Source organism: Rhinichthys klamathensis, unplaced genomic scaffold, assembly GCF_029890125.1.
Source record: "Rhinichthys klamathensis goyatoka isolate OS25496 unplaced genomic scaffold, OSU_Roscu_1.1 h1tg000436l_1, whole genome shotgun sequence".
NCBI lineage: Eukaryota > Metazoa > Chordata > Actinopteri > Cypriniformes > Leuciscidae > Rhinichthys > Rhinichthys klamathensis.
Window position 1 is genome coordinate 471,965 of NW_026606932.1, and position 22,639 is coordinate 494,603.

General features: G+C 35.9%; 3 protein-coding genes across 3 annotated transcripts in view; all 3 read right to left on the reverse strand.

Moving 5' to 3' along the window:
• Positions 1-494: 494 nt before the first annotated feature.
• Positions 495-7,727, reverse strand: adm2b (adrenomedullin 2b). The gene is made up of 3 exons (XM_056235988.1): positions 7,642-7,727; positions 7,376-7,517; positions 495-952 (listed from the first exon to the last, which is right to left on the reverse strand). The coding sequence occupies exons 2-3, from the start codon at positions 7,444-7,446 to the stop codon at positions 568-570; spliced, it is 456 nt and encodes a 151-aa protein (XP_056091963.1). The 5' UTR covers positions 7,447-7,517; positions 7,642-7,727; the 3' UTR covers positions 495-567.
• Positions 7,728-13,302: 5,575 nt separating this feature from the next.
• LOC130071308 (MOB kinase activator 2) lies at positions 13,303-18,424 on the reverse strand. Its single transcript, XM_056236021.1, has 5 exons — positions 18,037-18,424; positions 15,597-15,748; positions 14,977-15,073; positions 13,950-14,074; positions 13,303-13,859 (listed from the first exon to the last, which is right to left on the reverse strand). Exons 1-5 carry the CDS (start codon positions 18,144-18,146, stop codon positions 13,627-13,629), a joined length of 717 nt encoding a protein of 238 aa, XP_056091996.1. The 5' UTR covers positions 18,147-18,424; the 3' UTR covers positions 13,303-13,626.
• A 1,448-nt stretch (positions 18,425-19,872) lies between these two features.
• The window catches only part of kcp (kielin cysteine rich BMP regulator), a 107,112-nt gene continuing 104,345 nt past the window's right edge, over positions 19,873-22,639 (reverse strand). The window contains exon 47 of the mRNA XM_056236006.1: positions 19,873-21,131. The gene's annotated coding sequence lies outside the window, so the exon portion shown is untranslated. The remainder of the gene's footprint in view (positions 21,132-22,639) is intronic.

Genomic DNA, 22,639 nt, shown 5'->3' on the forward strand with positions numbered 1-22,639 from the left:
AAGACTGAAATGATCAAGGACATTGTTTAAAAAATAAAAAAACGTCACTCTTTTCTTGAGTTCCTTCAGACATATTTGCAGAGCATAGGTGTTATACCCAGTCATGAACAGCACAAGGTTTGTCAAACTCTCCCTCATTTTACACTTATCGTTAGTTCTTCTGGTTTTTAGGAGTAGTAGTGATGTAGTTTCTTACATCCCCTTATTACTCCTTATGAATGGCCAGGCCAAGTTTCTGAACATTACATAGACGTTTGCATGTAAATGTTGGTGATCATACTGTATGTTAATGTTTTCATCGATGACATTTGAGAAGTTTAGAACGAGTCATTTTTGCGGCTCAGTTTCAATACATCCTTTCTTTTTGGGAAGAAGTCTTGAGTTCTGAAACTACATAGCACATTGAACTGTTTTATTTCAAGAACTCAAGAGAATTTGAATTCTCATGACAGGACAGGACCACCGTAAACCAATTACTCCAGTTGTTGAGTTTGTTGCCCGCTGGTGTCTGTTGGCTTCTGTTGTCACATTTTTGGAAAGGTTTTTAGTGTGTGGTCAGTCATAGTCTTATCCATAACTATGTGGACTTCTGGGATTGATTGGCGACTCTTGCCGCCCGCTTTGGCTGTTCAGCTGGTAGAGACGGTGGCTGAGGTTCTGTACCTGGCAAGTGCCGAGAACGCATCCCACACGCATCAGCTGACCCTGCTGGCGACTGCGTGACCCTCTGAGGACATGCCGACGCTCCCGGAAATGTCCCTGAGCGCTGCTGTTTTGATTGGCCGGTGTGTTGGCCTGTCTCGACGGGGGTCCTTTATGCAGGAGGGCCCTCCAGACCGCACGGCGCTCTCTTGCCCCGGCATTTGAAGCTATTGAAGGAATAGTGATGGTTTCCTTGGCGATACCACCTCCTGATTCTGGAAGCTTCCCAGGCTTACTTGGAAAACTCAATCTGGTGGGAGAAAGAGAAATAATTTGGTTGACCACCAGTGGAGCACATGCATGCACTGACCAAATCTATTTAAAATACATCATTCAGACATTCACATTTTGTAGTTTGAGCATCACTTTAGTGTTAAATTAGAGGCTTGGCAGCATTTTAGGTGGAGTATTTGAGGCCTGGTATTAATCGAGTGTTTCTCTGGCTGTAGTCCAAGTTATGTGTGGCATGCACTGATATTCCCTCACTCTAGGACACACACTCCTTCACGTGCTACTCTTTCCTGTCTTCTGTCTCGCTCGCAGCAGACATTCAGAGCATTCGTTGTTTTTTTGTTGGAATCTCAGTCAAATCTGAGAAACGAGAAGGAGGGGTTAAAAATGAATAGACTGAGGATCGTTCCACATGAATTGTATACACTGTCATGATGGAATTTTGGGCCCTATATTTGCTATTCATTTTCTTATTTTATTTGTAAATGAGATTTAGTTCTTCAAGGTGAAGTTTATCCTTTCTGTGTCGATAGCAGCCTACATTTTTGGTAACACTTTGTTTTTTAAAGTGACGTAGTTACACGTTACTACATGCACTTACTATAGTAATAACAGTAAATTATGCATAATTACAAGTAACCAATTAAACCAAACCCTAATCGTAACTCTAGTACCGTACATGTAGTTAGTTAATATTACTCAGTACTAATGTAAGTACAATGTAACTACTGTACGTTACCTTTATTAAAATAAAGTGTAACCTATTTTTTTTCTCTCGAAATGAATTTTCCAAACATCTGCTATTGTTCAGCCAGACAGGTAATCCCATTGGAATTGGTTGAGCCAGACGCTCGCATGTCGGGTCGTCCAAACGAACCAATGTTTTGAAAGCGTCTCAGAGCCACAATGTTTTCCATTGTTTGGAAAGTCAGGTCTTTAAGAATGGATTACTTATTTCTTTAACTGTCACATAACTAATATAAGCCTTGAGATGGTTGCTTTGATAAGTTAAGAAATAAATATAATTTGTATTACTCTTCCTAAAGTGTTCCCGTGAATTGCAAAACCCAAATAGCAGCAGGGTTATACTGTTCACATGATCTGGACAGAACAGGGCCAAATGATTTCATTTAGATGTACAAGTTCTCTGAAAAGTGCAAAGTCACCTTTGAGTTGTGCTTTGATTTTTCTTGCTCATAAATAAACTGGCACCAACACCCTTCATGCCACCCAGTTTTACATGTCTGCCAAACTTGCAGATGAAGGCGATTATTTGAGATTTTCTTTTTAGGAAATGTTTGATGCAGTTTTCCTGAATGATTACAGTATTTATTTTATATATACAGTATATATATATAAAATATACAGTATATATTTGTATCCATTTAGATTATTTTTTTAAATGGTTTATATATAGTTTATAATATATATTTATTTTTTTAATATTGTTGTCACAGTCATCGTCTGCACCTGTCTGTCTTAGTCTGCACTACCCTCCCCAGAATCCTTCTTGTCTCCACACCTGAATTCACTCCCTCAATCATCCACCTGTTCATCGTCTTAATCATCTGTGTCACCTGTCCTCACCTCGTTAGTGGTCGTTTGTATCTGTATTTAGTTCTCTCTGTTCAGTCTGTCTTGGTCGGTTCTCGTCAATGTTACCTGGTGTTTGCATCCGCTCTGTCTGCCTGTACCTGTTTGTTGTTTTGATTTATAGTAAAGTTTATTGGAGTTCCTCGTCTCCTCGTGATTCCTGCCATACACCACCCGTGACAATTGTAAGCATGGAACCTGAGTATCTGTATGTATCTATGTGTAATTTTCACTGGGTGTTATAGGCTGTGAGTCAGTTTATGTTGTGCATTAGTGGGGGATAGTGCAAAACTTTACTCTTAAATTCTAATCCTAATCAGAATGTTTCTGAACAGGATTAGTCTTGACTGGCAGTAATAGAACACACACATGTACAAAATCTCTTGTTTCGATCACTGTGTCTCTCAGCAGTTTCCGGTCATAAGGAGCATTTAGTGTAAACCTTTGTTTAGCTCTTGGTTTGAGGTCCATAATACTATACCTGTTAGTTTTCTGTACACTTAGAAATTACTTAAAGAAATTAACACTTTTATAGTTTTATTCAACAAGGTTGTGTATCAAGGTTTCTACAAAAATATTATGCAGCACAACTGTTTTCAGCATTATGGAAGCTTGTTTCCGCCACAGAATAAAACATTTTAAAAGATAATTGTGACTTTTTATATGTCAATTGCGAGTTTATATCACGCAATTCTGAGAAATAAAGTCAGAATTGTGAGATGTAAAGTCGCAATTGTGTGTTATAAAGTCAGAATTGCAAGATATAAGCTCAAATTGTGAGTTTATATCTCGCAATTCTGACTTAACGCAAATTTGAGCTTATATCTTGCAATTCTGACTTTATAACACAAAACTGCGACTTTACATCCCACAATTCTGACTTTATAACACACAATTAAAATCGCAATTGTGTAAGAAAAAAGTCGGAATTGTGAGAAAATCGCAGTTACCTTTTTTATTTTTTATTCTGTGGTGGAAATAAGCTTCCATACAACATAATAATAAATGTATAATAAAAATAAATTGAGTAGCAAACCAGCATATTAGAATGATTTCTGAAGGATCATGTGACACTGAAGACTGGAGTAATGATGCTAAAAATTCAGCTGTGCCATCACAGGAATAAATTACAATTTAAAACATATTAAAATAGTTCTTTCAATTTGTAATAACATTTGATAATATCACCTTTTTACTGTAATTTTGATCAAATGCAGCCTTGAGGATAAAAGCATTAAAAAAATGGTACTTACTGAACCGAATATTTTTAACGGTAGTCTAATACTAATGAAATACTAGCAATTTATGTGTTGCTCCCTGTTAGAATACAGAGCTCATTTTGTCAATGTATAAAGAATATTTTAGGTGGCAGATGGTGTAGTTATAACATCTACCAGTAGGGGCTAATGGGAAGATGCTGACTAGCTAAACTTGGGTTAAGTGTAATTGTATATAATATAATTGGGAAATAGTAGATCATTTATTGCAAGATTTAAATTCTCTTCTACCGCACGAGCGCTACTGCGGGCAGTGTCTGAATAGCTGGCGTTTTCATTCTATCTGTCTGTCTGTCTTAGCTATCTATTGTTCTATAGGTCTGTCATTCTATCAATCATTCTGTCTATCTGTCTGTTGTTCTATCAGTCTATCTGATTTTTTTTAATTGAATTTGAGTTCTTTTCAAATCTACTACTGCATTCCTGTCATTCTATCTGTCTGTCTGTCAGTCTATTATTCTATCTGTCTAGCTATCTATCAGTTATTCTATCTTTTTCTGTCTATCATTCTATCTGTCTGTTGTTCTATCTATCTGTCTGTCTGTCTGTGAGTGTCCAGCTATCTATCGTCTGTCTATCAATCAATGTATGTATGTCTTTCTCTCTCTGTCTATCTATCTGTCTGTTGTTCTATCAGTCTATCTGATTTTTTAAATTGTATTTCTTTTAGTTCTTTCCCAAAACTCCTTTTTAAATTTGAAAATTCAATTTCAAACTTCAAAATTAATTCAAATTTAGAAATTCAAAGACATTCTCAATTACATACTGAATGGCGCACAACCCTGCTGGTGGCAACTTTTGCACAGGTAAGCATTATTCACGTTTCAAATTTGTATTCAATCAGTAATTAGTTTACTTTGTATCATCGTGATGAAATCGGCTTCTTATCTTAATTTGTTTAACATCCTTTCTTGCAGTTGCCCATGATTAGATAAGAAAATCCTGCATCATAAAGATCTTCTGAATTGAAATCGGTCCAGAGAGCAGCAGCCCAGCACCGTTACTCAATCACCCTGTCCCAGCATAAGCCCTTCTAAGCCTCTGCCCAAAGCTAAAGTCCTACTGTTTCACTGCTCCATTCATACACTTCAGTCTCAGGTGCTAAATTACACACACACACACACACACACACACACACACACACACACACACACACACACACACACACACACACACACACACACACACACACACACACACACACACACACACACACACACACACACACACACACACACACACACACACACACACGGGTCTGTGAATATGGAAGACAGCTGGGTGAAGTGTCTCTTGGATTAAAGAGGAGAGACAGAGGAAGAAGAGGAGACGTATTGTGTGGTTTTATTCTGCTTTGTGGAAGACTAGGAGGAGGAAGTCTGAAAGCTTTAGGTTGAGAGAGAGAGAAAGATTCAGAAGCGTTCCCACGTTAGTGCCCCGCATGGGGCCTGCGAGAGATGTTATCATGCACAAATATCCATCTTAATCTAACAAACTGTTAAGAATGATGTTGCAATCCACTCGTTGAGAGGCACATTTTTAAAAACAGAGCCAGAGGGGCTAATTTGGGGTAAAACTGCTTAAACCCACCTTACGTAAATTCATTATGCCCTTGTGTGAATGTGTGACTAAAAGAGGATTTAATTTCCAGTTGAACATTAAAGTCTTAAATCACTGTTTGTTTGTGACCTCATACGGTCTGTATGACCTTTTCTCACATTAGGCACACACTGCGTGTTCACATTTATTCTGTAAGCTTGTTTCACTTTTGAAGGCCACAGTGGAGTAAACTGCCTCATCCCACCAGGAGGGGGCGCCACTGAGACTGTTCACGAGTGGCGTAATTACAAAACCCAAACCAATAGGTGAAGTGGCCCCCAAAAAGACCTTGCAAACTAAGCGACACCATTAAAATATAAAACCAAGTAACACCTGTTAACAAATATGGTAGGGCTTTTTTTTTTTGGAATCTAAACATTTTAGCTAATACTTTTAAGTAGCTGTGTTGTAGTGCTTTTTAGTGGATGTATGAAGTCAGTTCCTCTAACAAAAACCCCCAAAACAAAACAAAAAGTCAGTGTCCAAATACTCGGTGTGTCGAATTTGCAGAATTTCTATTATTATGTCTGTTTTATCGTTTAAAACCTGAAACATTATTTTGTGATTTTTTTTAATTAATGCCACTTGATATTTTAACACAATTTAGAAGTAATGCAATTTAATGCAACACTTTAGGAGGTATGTGGATTGTGTTAAAAGATCTTTCATGTTGCAAATCAGAGTTAGGAATAGCCCGATCCCTATCATGACTAAGCGGTCACGATGGGGAAATCTGAGAAACTACGTTACAGGTGGCACGTCTCTCTTAAGCTCTCTGTGCCAAATGTAGACAGTCAAGTGACACACACTATCTCATAGAGAACTACAGGTCACACCCGTCCACACACACACACACACATGTGGCAAGCCATTTTAACATCCATTCTTTAAAACTAACAATTTATTTAGTACCAATTCTTTAGATACTAAATGTGACTATTCAATTACTCACTTTTTCTTATTCATTATATACTCTTAACTACCTAATGTACTAGTCACTATCTCAATAGCAACTATGTATAACACTGTAAAAAATAATTGTTTAACTGTAAGTTACTTGGTTGTCTTAACCTACATTTTTTATGTCAATGAACTCAACATTTTTATACAATAAATGAGATTGGTTTAATAAATACAAACTCAAAATATTATTTTATTAGAACCACATTATCTAAGTAAGAAAAATGTTGCGATAACTAACTAATTTTTACAGTGTATATAGCAATAGTATGTATTCAGCTTTTTTTTGTACGAGACATCAGTATCACAATTGTACAAAACATTTTGTAATAGGGCTACTAGTTACAAGTTGCTTTCTATATATTTTTTAGTAGTAGTGAAATTGAAGGAACAAAATAAAGCAAGCAATTAAAAAAAAGTATTACTAATAAATATGCTAGATTATGAATGTTAAAATGGCTTGCCATGACATTACATAGATTGCTAAAGGTAAAGTTGAATTAGGATATGTATATAACTTTAGCAATCTATGTAATGTCTACATTTTCTATTTATAGGCAATGAGATGTTTTATAGGCAATGAGTGAAGTTTATTTTGATAACACTAATGTGAACTAATGAACATACAGCATTTATTTAGCTATCTAATTTATCTAATGATATTTTTAATATTTTAAAATCAAAAGTTGTATCTGTTAACCTAGTTAATGCACTCTGAACATACATGAACAATTGTGTTTTATTAAAGATTAAATTATTTACAAATATTTTTGGTAGCCTAATCAACGCGCGCACGAGCACTAAACGAACCTTTCTTAACTTTGGATATTAAACCTTCCTTAATCATGATATTAAACACCCAGGAAATGGACTATAATATATAGGCTATATTAATATAATATATATATATATAACTAATATATAATATTAACAGCATGGTGTATTGATTCTGATGATGATGATGGCATCATCACAAGTGCCCGGGCGGCGCCGGTGTCCCACGCGTCTCTCACCTGTTGCGCAGCGGCAGCGCGAGTGTTTGCAGAGGCAGCAGAAACACACACACGAGCAGCAGTGTTTTCATGATAGGAGTGTGTTGTGCTCTACAGTCCGACTCGATGATGTTCCTCAGCTCTTATAGAGACGCGCTGCTGCCTGTGGAGGAGAACAGACGAGACAGTCATTTAAGGCTACTTACAAAGTTCGTCAGATCAGTAAGATGATCTACATTTAATGGAAAGTTACGTTTAAACAGAGAAGACTCTTATTAACTCCCTACTTTAATAGACACGTTAATGTGGGGAGGTATCCCGTTCATCACGCGGTGTGTGAGTGAAGGACTTTGATTTGTGTGGCTGGAGAAACTTTCAGTAGCCTACTGGCTCATGGATGGAGCAGATTCTTAAATACTGAGAGGGAGGAGACACGGGATAACTGAAACTCCACATGCGGTTCAGCCTTAGTTACCATTATTATTATGATTGAATATCCTCCTTAGAGCCACCAGTTCATTTCGCATCACTGCAATAAACGGTGTGTTTTCAATAAATATTTCTGAGACCACATGCCGCTGTTTGTCGTGTTTTTAAAGAGCACATCCTTCAGTGTTTTCTGTCATTCCAAAATAACTGGGGGTGTGGCCAATATGCTAATATTATTAGACTACGTATTTTTTCTCATTTAAAACACATGTACATGTAAGACTATAGCTTTTAAAATGTATATTAGTTCTTTTAACAGTGTTACTTTTCTTGATATTAATTTTAAATCTTAAAATTGTGGTGAGTGTGTTGAAGAATAAAATGCTGAATAAAATGTATCAAAATAGTTTATAAATATATGACTTATATTAAGAAATTAAGGTTGAATGATAGTATATCCATCATTTTATATATAGTATAGGATAAAATGTAAAAAAATCTTTGTATAATTTGCCCTATTTATAATGCACAAAACAGTGCAATATTTAATAAATAGGCCTACTACTTGAAATATATTACTAAAATAAATAAATATGTATTAAATATATTTAATATTTATTTATTTACTAGCTGGCTTTTGGGAGGATATATATATATTTATTTATGGGAGGATTTGACTTTTAAAATCTGTTTTAAATTGCCTATATGGCCTTTTTTCTTTTGCAAGTAAATTATATTATAGGAACATAAGGCTCTTTATAGGAACACTTGAGGGAAATACTGTTTCTTGTTGAAGTGTTTAGCTTCAAGCCTTTATACTGTGTCATGATATAAAAATATAATTGTGCTGTCAGGTGTGACATAGTGGCTCATTTTAAAGGTCAGAGACAAGGAGAGCGTGTTTGGTTTAATCGAGCTCACTGTGTCCTGTGCCCTTTTAAAGAGGATTTTAGAGAGCATTAACAACAGTTCGGTTAATGTTAATGAGAGTCAGTCTGAGACTCCGTGTGTGTGTGTGAGAGTGTGAGTGAGAGAGAGAGAGAGAGAGAGAGAGAGAGAGAGAGAGAGATTTACTGATGATGCTAGTGTGTTTTGGGATCTTTGTTGTCGATCTATACTATAGATTTGTTGTTTAAGGTCATTTTATAGTTAAACCTTGACCTTATAGTGTGATTTTAGAAGTAATCTAAATTGTAAAAGAGCACTAAAGTTTTTGTATGGTCTTTTTTGCATTATTCTTTTATAATGCAGTGTTATAAAGGTCAGGTTTGTTTTTGTGCCAGTGTGTTAAGAGGCACACATGTCTGTGTGTTTAAGAGCTTATAGGATGTTTATTACACCTCAGTCTCATAAATGATGTCATAAACTTTGGGTGTCTCATTATTTGAAAAAGTTACTTTATCAGCTTAATGTAAATAGATGAATTATTTCTTCTGTGAATCAAAAAGGAAAATGGTCTTATATTGTTTTTGCATTATTAATTGTTACTTTTGTGGCTTTTATTTTCAGTACAAACAAACCATACACTTTTACCATTAGCCTTCAGTGCGTGTGTGTGTGTGTGTGTGTGTGTGTGTTTTGCGTCATGGGTCAGACAGCAACAGGATACGTTTGCATTCATGCCTCAGTTCGCTCAGACAGAGCAGCCTGCTTGTGTGTGTAAGTGTATATTTGTGTGTGTGTCCAAGTGTCTCTCTTCTCTTCATTATTCATTGTACTATCATCCACTGTTATAAGAAACTCATCACAGTATTATTATAATCCTATTAAAAGCATATTGTAGAATTCAAGTAGTATATTGTGCCAAATTAAATTCAGGTGATAGCTTAATTCATCTCTGATCTCTCTCAGTGATAGGTTTCCTATTTTCACCCCAGATAGGATTTTTTTTTAAAGCAGACACAAATCCAGTTTTGACCCCTTTCTACAGTACTGAGTAAAGACAAGTAATGCGCTTGAAAAGGGATTTTTGCCTGTTGTTCAGTTTAATTAATTAAAATGAGCAACACAGTTTCTGGACATTGTCACTACGTAATTGTGTTATACGTAATTGTGAATTTTCTGATTTAAAAAATCATTAATATTGGCGCATTGATCAAGCTCGACCATTCAACCAAATGTTATTGTAAGAAAAAAAGTATCAAAGTTTTTTTTAATTTGCAGAAAATATTAATTTATCAATAACAATAAATCAACATTTGGTCACCAGTTAGGCCATAGACAGATGTGTTGTAATCATTATGACCACCACATGTAATCATTGCTTTAACATGCTCATTACTGTTTCTGCATTAATGAATAATACGTGCATGATGTTAGCTAATGATCTGTATGGTCTTAGAACTGTACATTTCTGCCATATGAACATTACTTTGACACAGTCACCTCTGAGAACAGAATACTCTTAATTAATGATATATATATTGTGAATAGCGCTACAAATAAATGTGAAATTAACCCTGTTAACATTATTGTGCTGTTTTTATACTATATTTGCATTTTTTTAATGTCTGTTTATTGCTAGAAAAAAATAAAAAGTCATTTTTTTAAACTGTATTTTTAGACGGTCCCTAATGTTGGTTGCAAACCTCACATAAAATGAATAGAAAAAATAAAACTGCTCAAACAATATTTAGTTTGAAGTACCTCTGATTCAACACCATTTTAAACATGCACATGATATACAGTAGTGGCTAAAAGTGGTCTTTATGCTTTCTTGCATAAAACCTGTAGCTGTAGTTACAAGTTTAGTGTTTTGGTCTTCCCCCATATTTAAAAAAAAAAAAAAAATTCCTCACATTTTGATGGAATGGAACTTGCAGGAACTTACAAATATTCCCTCCGGACATCACTTTTGGCCACTACTGTATCAGTCCAGTAAAGCACTTACAGTCATTTCAGCCTCTCACACAGCAGTCTAATGAACACAGCTACTGTACTTTACTGTACTACACACACCCACTCACCCCGTTCACTCCTCCAATCTTGGCTTAACAGCAGGTGCCCACTGAAAGAAGAATCAACCAATCACATCTGTGCATTTATGAGAAGTTTTAATGGTCAAAGGGCTTTATTTCAAATTCTTATCCAAACACTGTTTCATAAGGTTTCACAACGCAGTGTTAACAGCCCTTTGGAGTCGACTCTTATTTTGATTAAATAGGTGTGTGAGTGTGTTTTAAATCTATAACTCTATAGTGTTCTGCAAAAACCGTCTTTCCTTTGCTGTCCCCTGCTGGAGAAACACATTTATGTTTACTCAATGCTTTGACACAAAGGTTGAATTTGGAATAGCATATCTAGTAAGAGTATATGGTATTTCAAATCAAACCTGTTATAAGTACAGTACAGAGTGCATGTGTTGTTCCATCAATGTTTGAAATAGCATAGGCCTACGTTGATACACACTATATACTACAGAGAAAATTCACATATTATACAAAGTAGACACACATGAATGGATATCATTCTACATTAGCCTAAATGTGCAGTATACATCAGAGCACATTTCAAAGGGCAGTATCCCACAATGCAACATGCCTTACTTTTTTTTTGACTCATTATTTAAATGAACTTCCAAAAGTGAACTTATTTTTGAACAAACATGGATTGAAAATGCAAAATAGCTGATATTAATTCACGTACTGGAATTGCAAACATGTAAAGTGGATAGATCATGTGACAACAGTCTAGCATGCTTCTGTTTAAAACATTTTGCATACTGAATAATAGGGTAGTCTATTTTGTTTTTGAGAAATATGTAACAGTCTGTTATCCCAAAATGTAGTTCCTTATAGTAAAAAAAAATAATATTACAAAGTAATAAATACACTGATCCATGACAATGGCTGAATGTGATATTTGTGTGAGTAAAGGGATCTAATTTCTCTTGGGAACGAGTACGACCAGCTCTCCACTGTGTGTGTGTGTGTGTATTATGTGTATATTTCAGATATCCTCAGGGCTGTTCATTTATGAATGCTTGGGGTAGCGGAGAAATATATGTTCTCCCTCCAATCCTCATGTTTCAACAGCAGTATTCAGAAGAAATCAGCACTGACCCCGTAAGACAATCAACAGTAGGATACTATGTTATTCTCTTCACAGTATCATTCTCTAGAAGATTTTTGTGTGAATAAAGTAATTGTTCAAGTCAGAATTATAATCTGAATTGATGAGTCAACAGAGGTGATATGTGTGAAATGAGGTTTGTGAATGATTCAGAACCAGGTGATAAATACCCCGTTATGCTTGCTGTCGACTGCTCACATGGGATGCGTTTACAGCGACTTGCAGTCATCTGTCGGTCCACCATGGAAGCGAAAATGCTGCGCAGCCAATCTGACATATTTGATTTGATATTCAGGTAGGCCTATGTGTATCGCCATTACTGTTTCTGCATCAATAAATAGTACATGGCGTTGGCTAACTGCATGATCCGTATATAGACCAGCGGGCGGAGCTAAAGAAATAACCATGCGACCGAAAAAAAGTTTACGCGCAGGTTACGCTTTTCGTTTGTAGCATTATTACGTTGCATCTGGTAAGGACCTGATATAATCTGGACATAATGAAGCATTTGATTGTGGTCATGGCCGTCCCAAAAAGCATTATGGACAACAACAACAAAAAAAAGATTCTAAAACATAAAGGCCCGGTTTCACAGACATGGCATGATCCCCAAGTAAGGATTAGGTAGGCCTTAGTTCAATTAGAACATTTGAATTGCTTTTATAAACGTGCCTTAGAAAAACAAACAAAAAAACATTAGGCCTACTGGTGTGCATCATGAGACAAAAACAATTGCACTGACGTTATTTTAAGATATGACAGTGCAAGTTGCTTTCAGGTAAAACAGCTCAATAATGCATTTTAGTCTGTGACTAGACTTAAAGCCTCGTCTGTCAAACCGGGGGAGTTTCTCATTCAAAACCGTTTAAATGTTTTGGGTCAGTACGATTTTTTTTTAAATTAGTACATTAACACGGTAATATTGTGAAAGATTATTACAATTTTAAAAATCAGTTTTAATTTATTTAAAAATGTCATTTATTCCTGTGATGCAAAGCTGTTTTTTTCAGCATCATTATTCCAGTCTTCAGTGTCACATGATCCTTCAGAAATCATTCTAATATGCTCAAGAAACAAATAGTAAATTACTATTAATGCCGAAAATGCTATCGTGCTGCTTAATATTTTTGTTGTGATGTTTAATATTTTTCAGGATTCTTTGATGAGTAGAAAGTTCAAAATAAAATTTGTAAATTTATTTGCAATATAAACCATGTGGAACATTTATATATGTGGAACAAATGAATGCATCCCTGATGAGTAAAAGTAATTTATTTATTTAAAAAATAAATAGATAGTGACCCTAAACTTCTGAACGGTAGTGTATCTTTTAGAAAAGCTATTTGTTCTCCTTTCTGTTTTTCTTTTTCAATCTGTGTGACTGACAAACACATCTAGAGGGAACGTGGCCATAATTTGCAAAGCACAATTGAAAGCTCCCAGTGCGGATTGCCAGAAATTGCATCTCGGTGAAAGGCCATGTGGCCACTGGCCAAGAGAAAATTGCCCATGTTCACAGTTAAAAAAAAATCCCTCATAGGCGGGATCAGCTGCACTGTTCAATCAGAGCTCAGTCTGAGCTGAAGAAGTTGATTTACACATTCTGTTTCTACTGGGTCAAAACATTGAAGGGATTCTTCATGTAACTATCACTGTCCAAAATAGTGCATTTGATGAGGACTTTCAGTCCGTTGGGTCCACGAAGCGACAGAGTATCACATTTGTGATTCAAGGTCTAATGACGTGTACTTTTGTGTTACTTTCCATGCGTTTCAGTGAGTGAGCAGGGCGATGATCTCATCGATTGGAGCTGTCTCTGAGGGGTCCAGCAGTCTGAACGTGTGGCTGAAGGTGATGAAGTGTGTGAAGAGCGTGTTGAGCTGCGGGTGTAACTCCACGGCGATTGCCTCCTGGTAATGAGTGCTGAACAGGTGAGCCAGCATACGGAAGAGCATCACAAAGACCTTCTGAATCAAGAAGATGAACCCAGGAGGGAATGATGACCCTAAACACACACAGATATACAGTCACACACACAGATCATTTTCAGCTCATTGGTGCTAAGGCTCTGTAAACTTTTGAAACTTCTACATACCAGCCTTGGTGGGAAACACGCGTTCATCAGCGAGTATCTCCTGGATGTAGGACATGGCGTAATCGATGTAGACCGGAGCTGAACACTTCAGTTTCTTCCCCTGTTCATCTGTCCATTCATATAGGCTGGAAACACACAAACATAAACAACTCATTATGAAGGATCCCTAACAAAAATTGCAATGGTAACCACGCACTATAAAAAATACAGTAGTATTTATACAGTTTATAATGAAGTTACTATTTACTGTGATTCACTTAAGAATCACTAATTATGTTATTATCACAATAATCTCTTTAATATTTAAATATTAACTGTATATAGTGTGATGTCAACAGACACATGCATATTGTCACATGCATATTTCGCTGTCTTTGTTTGGTTTGTGATAACAAAGCTACAGTACTTGTTATCTAATATTTTTATACCATCTGAAATCATGTTTGTTGATTGTCATCATTGGGTGTTGATATGATCTGTGCATGCAAGCTTGACGACTCATATTGAAGTTTTTCAGTGATAATAACCACAACAGTGTTGCACATTTCCTCCACCTTATTTGTTTAGAAGAATAAACAATAATCATATTATGTCATTATTATAGAAAAATGTATTAAAAAGTAAATAAAGTTGACAAGGCACAAGAGCTGAAAACAAAACTAATTACACTATTATATAAATGTATATCATTTTGTGTCCTGTCAGAAAATGACTTTTCCTGCTTTGTTTTCAGTATTTTATAACTTTGTTTGTATATAACAAAATTTGATAAAATACTGATTTTAATGTGAAATCTTTTAAGACAACTGCCTTTGTTTTACAGTATATATTCCACCAAAATAGCAAAGTGACTTCAGAGCTACTATTGTAAACCGTTGTAATTTTGTATTGTTCACCATTATTAAACTATGGTTATCATGGCAAATTATTTTGTAAGGGTATATATGTCTCACTTAATCCTTTATTTAAGATGTGACTCATGTTTTTCTCGTTTAACTAGCTGAAATGAAGTGTGTGTTCTGCTCACATGTTTCCTTGGCTGTTGGCTGCTGGACACGTTATCGTTGAGCAATAATCAGACAGAGCGCTGAAGAACAGTGTAGTGTGCTGGAAAAACGACACAGCTGAGAGAGATGGTAAGATTGAGTTTACACACATTTACACATTTAAAGAGCAAAAAAAGAAGTTGGCAAACCCACAGACCACTGCTGAACTATCTGATGTATGTTGTTTGGTCACATAAACAAGCAAGCTGTGGTTTGTCATTTTACATGTTAATCACATAGTCCTTTTTAAGTGGGTAGTTCCTGGTCAGAATAAGTTAAACTATAGACCAGCCATTGCAGTTATGCCAGCCTTGCCCAACACATTCCCAGCATTCCTCATGCATTACTGAACACTATACTGTACACATGTTAAGAAATATTTGAAATGTTTCCCTCTCTAGTGTATTGTTTCAGCCCTGATTTGCTCACACAGATGACACTTTTGAGTGTGTCATCATTTTTTAGATGTTTGTGATCACCGTTTAACTGTAAATGTCTTAATTATGTATATCTCATATATATATATTCAGTACTTTATGTAGTGAAGGGGTATACAAATATACATTATTTCTTTATTATTTCATTTTTTTTGAATACTCACTGTTTGTTGCTATCCACTCCTGCTGGTCTAGGCCGTGCGGCAGGGCAGAGAGGGTTAAAAGGTCGATGTCAGTGATGCGTCTGGACAGGAAGTGATCTTTTAGGTAAGGTTTGACCTCAGCAGACGGGACTATATGCAGACTGTTATTCTTTCTGTACACACACACACACACAGTCAACAGAATATTCATTGAGAATTTATTACATTTTTATGAAGTTCACTTATGACTTGCGCACAGTATAACTAGGAATGGAGGGTCAAATAAGGTCACTTTTCGTTTCATGTTAAATTTGCATGTTCATGTTTTTATTTGATTTTATTCAATACTCATTTGAAATGTGTTGATTTATATAAATGGCTATGTGCCTGGCTGACTTGGCAATGAGAATTATTTTACAGCGAGCTTGTCTGCCAGTTAATTTGTGTTTAAATAGTTATTCTGCTGAGCAAATAGCGAAATATTTGTGAAAACACTGTGTGACGTTACACAAGGACACACAGGGATGTAGTTTAGTTTAGTTTGTCGTGTGTGCACATGGGGCTAGTCCATTACTGTATGTACTGAAGGGGTTTGTGTTCGCTTGTTCTTGTTTTCCGACAGCATTAGTGAGCAATCAGCATATTAACACTGGAAAGAGTGCTGCTTCCTGTAGACAGCCCTAATTTTCCTTCATGCAAATGAGATAAACCACACACACGTTGGAGTGAGGGAGCGAGCTGACCTAGAGTGTGTGTACATAGAGAGAATACAGACCTCCCAGTCCCAGTTCAGCCTTGAAATAACTGATAGTGTGTGTGGCCTTGTCCCTGACTGATTAAAACACAAGCTGTGGGGTGGAATATCTTCCATATGGTGGCCCCAAAATGAATCTGGATACTTATGCCACTATTTGGGTAGATTTACGCGACAACGCTATACTAAAAACGTAAAAGTTTTTCCTTTGCATTTTACACATACAGATGACACAAATTGTCAAAACGATCCCAGTTCACACACGGATCTGCGGAAAAACGACTAAAAACAATCTATTATGCTGCCAGGCCAGTAGTTGGCGATATCACTTTATAAAGAAACAATACGGGCCTATAGACTGAACATGACGTCACAGTTTTCACAAATTCGAGTTTTTGTAGTTAACCTGGAGACAATAACCGTGTTGTTTTCAAACACTTGCACTTTGAAACCTGTTTTCAAAAGTTTACATTTTCAGGCCCCCAAAACGCTGTTGTTGTGTAAATGAAATGCCAAAATGCTATTAGAAACAGAATATCAAAGCAGGTGGCATTTATTTTAAAGAAACAGAACATGCACTTTTTAATCTTTTTTTGAGATTCTCATCACACCCTGTTGAGTTATCTAAATCAACAACTCGGCTTATAGTTTTTTGTTTTGCAAACCTCAGCAAGATCCCCCAGGCATCACCTCCATCACATCTCATCATCGGTTTACAGTGTTATTTTGTTTACTAGTTTTTCTTTAGTTAACTAAAAATGAAACAAAAAAACATGCACAGATAAAGAATACAGGTCTTATAACCTCTTGTACTGTACAGTAAAATGATTCAAATGCCCATATTTCCTTAATATTGGCTTTCATATTTGATCAGTTAAAGTATTTTTTTTTACATTTTAAATGATTTAGTAGAATTGACATTGTTTTGTTGAAAGTTTGTTGCTGTTTTCATGTTTTAATGTACATATGGCTGTTTTCATAAATATTACAGAAGTTTTCTGTTATTTTAAGTTTAGGCGCGCATTAGTGAAAACTCACAAACAACAAAAACAATTTGTTAGTTATTTTTAGCATTTCCTTGTCCCACATATTTAAAATATTAACAAATATTCACAAACAGTCACATATTTCTAATTTTGCAGTTATTTATACTAATAATAGTATCAACAAGTACTGGGTAATGTATCTACCATGGTTTTGGGCATGTACTGTGGTAATATCCTTATCTTGGAGTTGCATGTAACTGTATTATTGTATATGAAAATAGCATATGACTATATCAATATACCACAGTATTACCCCTACAGAACCATGGTACATGGACTATTTGATGTATTTAATGCTTATATGAAGGATAAAGTGTTGATTTTAGGCAGCGTTGATATTAGCAATGCATTTTTCCCCAAAACGCCCAGTTGTACTCATGCGCAGGTACGCAATATGTAAATACACGGGCTGCAGCAGGTGTGTTTACCCATAAACCCTTCTGCACGGGGTCCATGTTTTAACACACAAACACATGGGCTTGTGGAAGTTTCCTTTGACTTTGAGATCCTCTCCAACACGCTGCACAGCTGAAACTACTGAACAAACATTCTTTTTCTGAAGGAATGCTAGTGCTTATCGCTTCAGCAGGCATTCGTCTGATGTGTACATTCCTTACTTTACCTTAACACACACTAGACAGGGAGTAAAGTATATACTCACACTTTGAACAGGCTGATGCTGGTGTGGTTTGCCTTCAGAGCGCTGACATCCTCTTCATCAGAGCTACTGTAACTCTGACATCCCCCCATATCCAGGATGCTTCTACCCATTAAATGTCCTCAGAAACACACACACCTCATTCAAACACAAACACACTGACGCACCTGTCACATAAACAAACACAGCAGTTCCCGATGCGCATGTTGTCTGTCCAATCCTGAGGTCTACGCACAGACCGTCTCTCAGTCCAGCTTTCTGTCTGGTTTCCCTTGCTGGTAAATGTGTTTGTGTTCTCTCTGCTGTTCTTTGTGTGTCCTACACTTCAGGCTGAGTCGCACTGTGTCTCCGGTGAAGCAGACGGACAGGTTCCACCAGTCCTGAAAAATATTTACTCTCTTTACACACTCACTCAAAGCCACGCCCCCATCTCTAGGCTTCCCCGCCTCCTCTCACCTGAGGCCCCGCCCCCTCCTGCCTCCAGGGGAACTTTCACTTTCTGTGCACTTCACACAGGATTGGTCATTCCGAGTCGTTGCATTTTTGATCATTTGGTTTCATACTTTAGGTTCATGATGACAGAAGGCGGAACAACAGGTATGGTTCATCCAAAATGTATGAACGCCACTACATTAAATATAAAGGTAACACTTTTCTAACTTCTCATTTGATTAAAATTAGTTTAAATTTAACAATACATAATACTTGCACATTTATTAATTCCTAGTGAATGTCTCAACTAACATCAACTGATATATTTTTTAAACCTTATATTAAAAACATATTAGTAAATGTTAATCCACTGTGAACCAACATAAACAATTAACTAACTATAACAAAGATTAAAAAAAAGCATTGCTTATTAGTTCATGTTAGCTAATGCATTAACTAATGTTAACAAATGAGATTGTACGATGTTACCAATGTATAACCAAATGGTATTTGCAAAAAAAATAAAAAATCTATATACACAAGTGAAAAAAAATATAATTAATTTTGTATTACATTAATCAGGCACTGAATGTCTAGAAATTATGCACACATTTACTGGATACTAGTTTTACACCAATTAATTTCTGTGAAAAAGTGGACCTACGCTACTTAACACTTTAATATAACTTTGTTATATGCATGTGATTGCAAAAATTATACTGCATTTTCCCCCCTAATATTATTCTTTATACTTAAATTATTGTAAAATTGAGATTTGTCTTTTATTTTATTTTTCTATGTGATTATTATTACTATTATTCAGTGTTTCACATGCTAAAACAGAGGATGAAATGTGCTTAATGAATACATTTGCCTTGACTTGCCAAAGTATGTGAACAAGTTTTGGTAACACTTTACAGTAATGTGTTTGTTAACATTAGTTAATGTATTAACTAACATGAACTAACTATTAGCATTATATGAATTTGTTTTATTGGTTTCCACACCCAATTTATACACAGGCTGCCTACTAGCTAGATTAAATATATCCATTAACTCAGGTCCTGTCCATTTACAGTGTAATAATACTAACTTTCATAGTTGTTCAAAATTAATACTACTATGTACAATAATACAATGTTTAAGAAAAAAATGTCAATCTACTATATGTCATAATCATTTGTTAACAGTCAAGTATTCATTACTTCAATGAGCTCATTGCTTCTGCCTTAAAATATTACATTGTCTAAATTAATACATTTTTAGCTAACTGTGATTTGTATATGTACATTTCTGAAATACATAACTTAGTTACCTCTAATAACAGATCACTCTAAATTGAAACGTGGAAAAGCGCTATACAAATAATTAAATGTGAATTGAACAACACACATTTGACACACAAAACCATTTGGAATATTTATTTGTTTGATATCGGATTTTAAAGCCTAACTCTGACAACAGGTAACAGGTACAGTATTGCATTATACCAAAAAAAAAAAAAAAAAAGGAAACCACCAGCATCAGTTTACAATAAAAAGGCATTTGACTAAATGACAACAGTGTTCCAGTTTCATACTATGGACATACGCTCAAGGCAGAACATACCACAAAATATTGTACCAGTTCATAACATACAATATGAGTTTGTGTTTTTGGGTACATGAATACACACAAGAGCTGAAGAGAAAAGAACCCAACAACATAAATTTCACATTGCAGGTTCAGATACATCTATTTTTCAGCTATAAAATCTTCATTGTGGTGTGGAGGAAGGGGATATGAAACAACAATTGGGGAAAAAAGTGTAAATTAGCATCACAAATTGTGTGTTCCACATGTGGCATCACATTGGCATAATTCTTACGTCACAGTTTTGATTAAAAAAAAAAACTATTTCTTTCTCGTTCTCATGCCCTGTACTGTAAAAAGTAATCAGTTGACTTAACTTTAAAAAAACTGAGGAAACCATTGCCTCAAAATTAAGTTATGTGAAATTGTCAAGTTCACAACTTAATTTTTTCAATTACGCATGGTTTATTAATTAATAATTTTTAGTTATGTGAATTGAACTTGACAATTCCACATACAGTAACTTATTTTTTTTTCCAATTATGCATGAAGTTTATTTACTTAATTTTAAAGGCAACGGGTTTCAAATGACTTTTTACAGCATTGACAAACTATAAGAGAACTTTCCAAACCAGTGTAACGGTACCTGACAGGTCAACTAAAGATGTTAGCTCAATTACTGACAGAAAGAAATGCTTGGACTAGAGTACACTTAGAAAAAGTGGTTAATATGTACGTGGAAGACGATAAAAGGAGATTAGTGTCTTGCCTTTATTTCTAAAGTCCTTTAAGTCCTTAAGCCCTTCCACAACTAAAAGTGGCAGTATTTAAGTGCTGAATTAAAGTTAAACACAAAAACAAACAAAAGAACGATCAAATGTCAGTCTCCGGAAGGAGAGAATGAAACCCTGTCATCCAGAATGGCAGAAAGATGGAATATTAAAGAGATATTTTGGCCAAAAATAATAATGATTTAAAATAAACATTAAAAACTATGAATTACATTCAAGCACAGAGCCTGGTACGGATCGGTCACCATTTCTCTCGAGTCTCGCTCAAAGTCTCCTAAACAAACAAACAAACAAACAAACACACTCGTATCGGCAAACATCTGCAATATCAATAACACAACGGCTTGTAAATTCAAAATTGCACATAGACCGAACAATGACCGAGGGCTCTCATTATCGTCATCGTACCGCCACTAACATCCCAATGTATTTGGTATCAAAATCAAGTTTTTAAAAGTGCAAAAATCAAACTGAAAACACACCGAGCCTCTTTAACATTCACACACACACACACCCACTCTAACAAACAGTTTGTGTGCCTGTGTGCACATTTCGTCAAAGCTAGATTACTAAAAAAGAAAAAAATCCCTAGAAATTATCCATACTATTATTGCTATCTCTCTAGATTGAAATGGACACTGCAGCGTTCTAGTGTTGCGCTAGTAATTAGTCATAAAAAATATAATATTAAGAGTACATAGCGTAAAGAAAACACATTATTACTAAGACCTGACAGTGATCTAGGAAGATTGATTAAGGATATGTGCGCACACGTTAAACATACTGATGTGTCATTCTCTGATATTTCAAGGCACACGCGCCCTCGGTTCTTCTTTTGCACATAGACTCGCTCTGACACACGACGTTCACCTGAGAGTTCGTTCAAACGCCAACCACAAACACAATCAGAGTCAAAGAGTCTCACATAAACACGTTTAAAGGAATAGTTCGCTCAAAAATTTTATTCTGTCATTATTTACTCGCCCTCATAATGCCGTTCTAAACCTGAATGACATTCCTTCCATGCGTGGAACGTTGGTTCATACGACTTCTGCGCTATCGTTCTATAAAAAAATCTGTGCATGTTTGAAACCTGATGGTGTGTAAGTAACAAAGCTTTTTTTTTAGGTGAACTATTCCTTTAAGATGAAAGCAGCCCACAACAACAGAACTATTGAGACCTACTCCCAATTATTTTCGCTCATATACGTGTGTTTCTGTGGATGGTGGGCAGAACTGGAAACATAAATGCTGTGGAAACGTAAGTGCAAACAAATCAGCACTGAAATAAAATCAGTACCGGGCCCAAGGGCTACAGCAAACAGAGACTGATCAAGACAGAACACACACACACATTCTTGTTCATCTTTGTGAAGACATTCATTGACACAACGCAATCTCTAGCGCTTACCCTAACCATCACAACTAAGGCCCTGTTTACACCTGGTATTAAGATGCGTTTTGGTCAATCGAATTACAAGTGGACGTTTAACCGGGGTCTAAAACGTTTTGAGCTTGTCCACTTTCGACCACTTCCAGAGTTAATCGAAAGCACATTCGACCAGATTGTTTTCGTAGTGTAAACGCTCATGTGGTCGAATGTGTTCAAACAGCCACAAAAGAGCGCCTAATCTCCGCCTACTGACATAATGCGTAAATATATAATATAATAAATATAATATGGGAAGCGCGCTAGCCAGATGGGATTTAAGATCAGCTGGAGACCCAAGTTTGGTTTGAAGACGAAAAACATACCAAGCTCAATGTTCTCTCACCATTCCTGATTTCACTCATCGCATTCGGCGTGGTCT

Bases quoted from the DNA above. Each gene is read 5' to 3' on its own strand.
- LOC130071308 (XM_056236021.1), bottom strand. From the start codon at position 18,146: ATGGGTAGAAGCATCCTGGATATGGGGGGATGTCAGAGTTACAGTAGC. The intron at 15,749-18,036 runs GTGAGTATATAC...GTGTGTGTACAG, and splicing joins AGCATCAGCCTGTTCAAAGT to AAAGAATAACAGTCTGCATA. The intron at 14,075-14,976 runs GTGAGCAGAACA...GTGTGTTTCCAG, and splicing joins GCCAACAGCCAAGGAAACAT to CCTATATGAATGGACAGATG.
- adm2b (XM_056235988.1), bottom strand. From the start codon at position 7,446: ATGAAAACACTGCTGCTCGTGTGTGTGTTTCTGCTGCCTCTGCAAACA. The intron at 953-7,375 runs GTGAGAGACGCG...TTCTCCCACCAG, and splicing joins GCGCTGCCGCTGCGCAACAG to ATTGAGTTTTCCAAGTAAGC.